This window comes from Branchiostoma floridae, chromosome 1, assembly GCF_000003815.2.
Source record: "Branchiostoma floridae strain S238N-H82 chromosome 1, Bfl_VNyyK, whole genome shotgun sequence".
Lineage (NCBI taxonomy): Eukaryota > Metazoa > Chordata > Leptocardii > Amphioxiformes > Branchiostomatidae > Branchiostoma > Branchiostoma floridae.
Window position 1 is genome coordinate 20,260 of NC_049979.1, and position 2,376 is coordinate 22,635.

The 2,376-nt window shown below is 38.5% G+C and overlaps 1 protein-coding gene across 5 annotated transcripts in view; it reads right to left on the reverse strand.

Moving 5' to 3' along the window:
• LOC118414000 (serine/threonine-protein phosphatase 4 regulatory subunit 4-like) overlaps positions 1–2,376 on the reverse strand; it is a gene marked incomplete at its 5' end in the record, with an annotated part of 23,198 nt that overhangs the window by 20,051 nt on the left and 771 nt on the right. For all 5 annotated transcript variants that reach the window (XM_035817715.1, XM_035817741.1, XM_035817733.1 and 2 more), the window contains 2 exon segments: positions 1,342–1,463; positions 1,931–2,038. In XM_035817715.1, the coding sequence (XP_035673608.1) occupies positions 1,342–1,463; positions 1,931–2,038 (230 nt within the window).

The window sequence follows — 2,376 nt, forward strand, 5'->3', positions numbered from 1 at the left end:
AACATGAGCTTTTAAACTACAGTAAACCTTTTATACTACCATAATCTGACACCAAAAATATGTCCATGCATCAAAAGTCTGAATGGATAATTTTTTGGGAATGTGCACAGAACACATACAGGTACATCAACATAAAAGATAATAAAGATTTTATGGTATGGAGATATGTGAGTGAGTTGGTGAGTGAGTGAGTGAGTGAGTGAGTGAGTGAGTGAGTGAGTGAGTGAGTGAGTGAGTGAGTGAGTGAGTGAGTGAGTGAGTGAGAGGGAGGGAGAGAGGGAGAGATATGCATTGTTCCCATATGTGAGAAGAGTGCTTGGTTGCTCCACATACAAGTTCTAAACTACAGTGGAAATCACTAAAAATGCAAAATGCTTACATCCAACATCTGCTGGTATTTTGGATGGTGGGTTAAGAAGGTCAAGACCATTTGCAGACTTAAATGCCACGAAAAAGTTCATAAAACCCTGTGCACTTTTACTCTTTTTAAAACTCCATCACATACAGGTAAACAATGATCAACCATTCGTATCAAGAATTCATGATAAGGTCAACATCTAACAACGAGCAGAACACATTGTTCGTAACCATTGTTGGCATAGGTCCATCCTGCTGGTTATAGTTTACGTGTAATGCCAAACCTTTTGTTCAACCCAAATGAATCAGCCCTAACCTTCACCCTCCCTTTGTCACATATTTAAGTAAATCTACCATACCGAGAAATTTATGGCACCGCTACAGAAGTAAATGACAATATTAATTGACCTAAGATACTAAAGATGGTAAAGTGACAGCCACACAAATGGACTCATCAATGATGGATAAATATGTCCTGCTGGGGCATTGACCTTGCAAAACTACATGTCACACTCACACTCACTATCCGGTATCCCTACCTACACTCACTCAGTATGGAGAAAAATTAGATGCTTCAAAATTGAGACATTTTCAGTAATTCTTGACAAAGGTGGTAACTTTTTTTAAATTATTTTAAGTGCGGTAGAATCAGGATTTATATTCCAGAAATAGTGGTAGTGTTTAAGATATAACAAGACAGGAGAAATGCTTGACACCTAGCAAAAATACGGTAGCATTATTCAGTCTTTATCCTCAAAGGTCAAACAGAGGAAACATCTTTCTGACAAAAAACACAGCCTACGCATCTTGAGATGAGCCTTAGCAAAATCTTTGTTTTAACCAACAAATAACAAATTTTCTTTTATCAATGAGACACACAGGCAACAGAAGAAAAGCTTGGATTAGCTATGTTTTCCTTAGCATGAAAGGATTAAGAGTAACTTAGCTGTAGGTAGAAACAAAATACAACTGATGGGGGCTCACCATCGTCCAGGAGATTGAGAAGATTGACTACAGCGTCCAACGCCGCGTGTCGTACAAAACATTCCTCGTCATTGGCCAGCTCCACTAACTCTGGTAATATTGCACTCTTCGTATTTTCCAACCTAAAAAAGAAAAATATTATCAGGATCCATCTAAGGCTTCTTAAATTATGCTGTTAACAGACAGACAGACAAACGTACTCGCTCAAAATATAACCTTCTGCCATTCTGGCGAAGGTAATAAAAGTATATGTTTAGATATTTATGTGTTGGTCAAATCCACTACATCCCTCTCTACCAATCATCAAAAGTACTCCAAGCCAAAAGACAGTCCTGTCAGAACTATTTAGATCTATTTTATCTATTCAATTATTGGTTTGGCTGTTCAGCACGCACAGCCAGGGCTGCCCAACAAGCCTGTGGCTATTACAAAGGGCTAGCCCCACTGACAACAAAAACAGAGACAATACAAATGGAATTGAACATGTACAAGGACAGGACACTTATCAACAACAGTATTCTAAGTACATTCTGCTATGATGATAATCCAGAGACAAAGAAAGAACTGAAAGTTTGTAAAGCCTCCTCACCCCAAAGCTCTTGCTACACTGTCCAACTGTCGACACATGCACCCCCGCACCTCGTAGTCTATGTCTTGACAGAGGGCTGTGACCAATGGAAGAATCTCTTTCTTGATTCTGTGGGGAGACAGACAGCAAAGGGTTTAATGAATAAAAAAACATAAAAACAAGTTATAGACATATCCAAGTTCAGCAAATACACTCATTCGGCTGATTCATCTGTACTGATGACACAGTATCATCCCTGATAAAGGTGATATCTGTTACATGGTAAAATGCTTTGTTGAAAGTAAACCTCAGTACTAACAGACTCTATATAACGCTAGTTCACCTTTATCCGCGGGGAAACCTATATCCGTTGTTTAAAAAAACAAGGTATTTAGGGATATCAAGTCGACGGACAGTAGTTTCAAAGCTACAGTATGTGAAAATTCGAAAATCTCAAGAAACTAAAG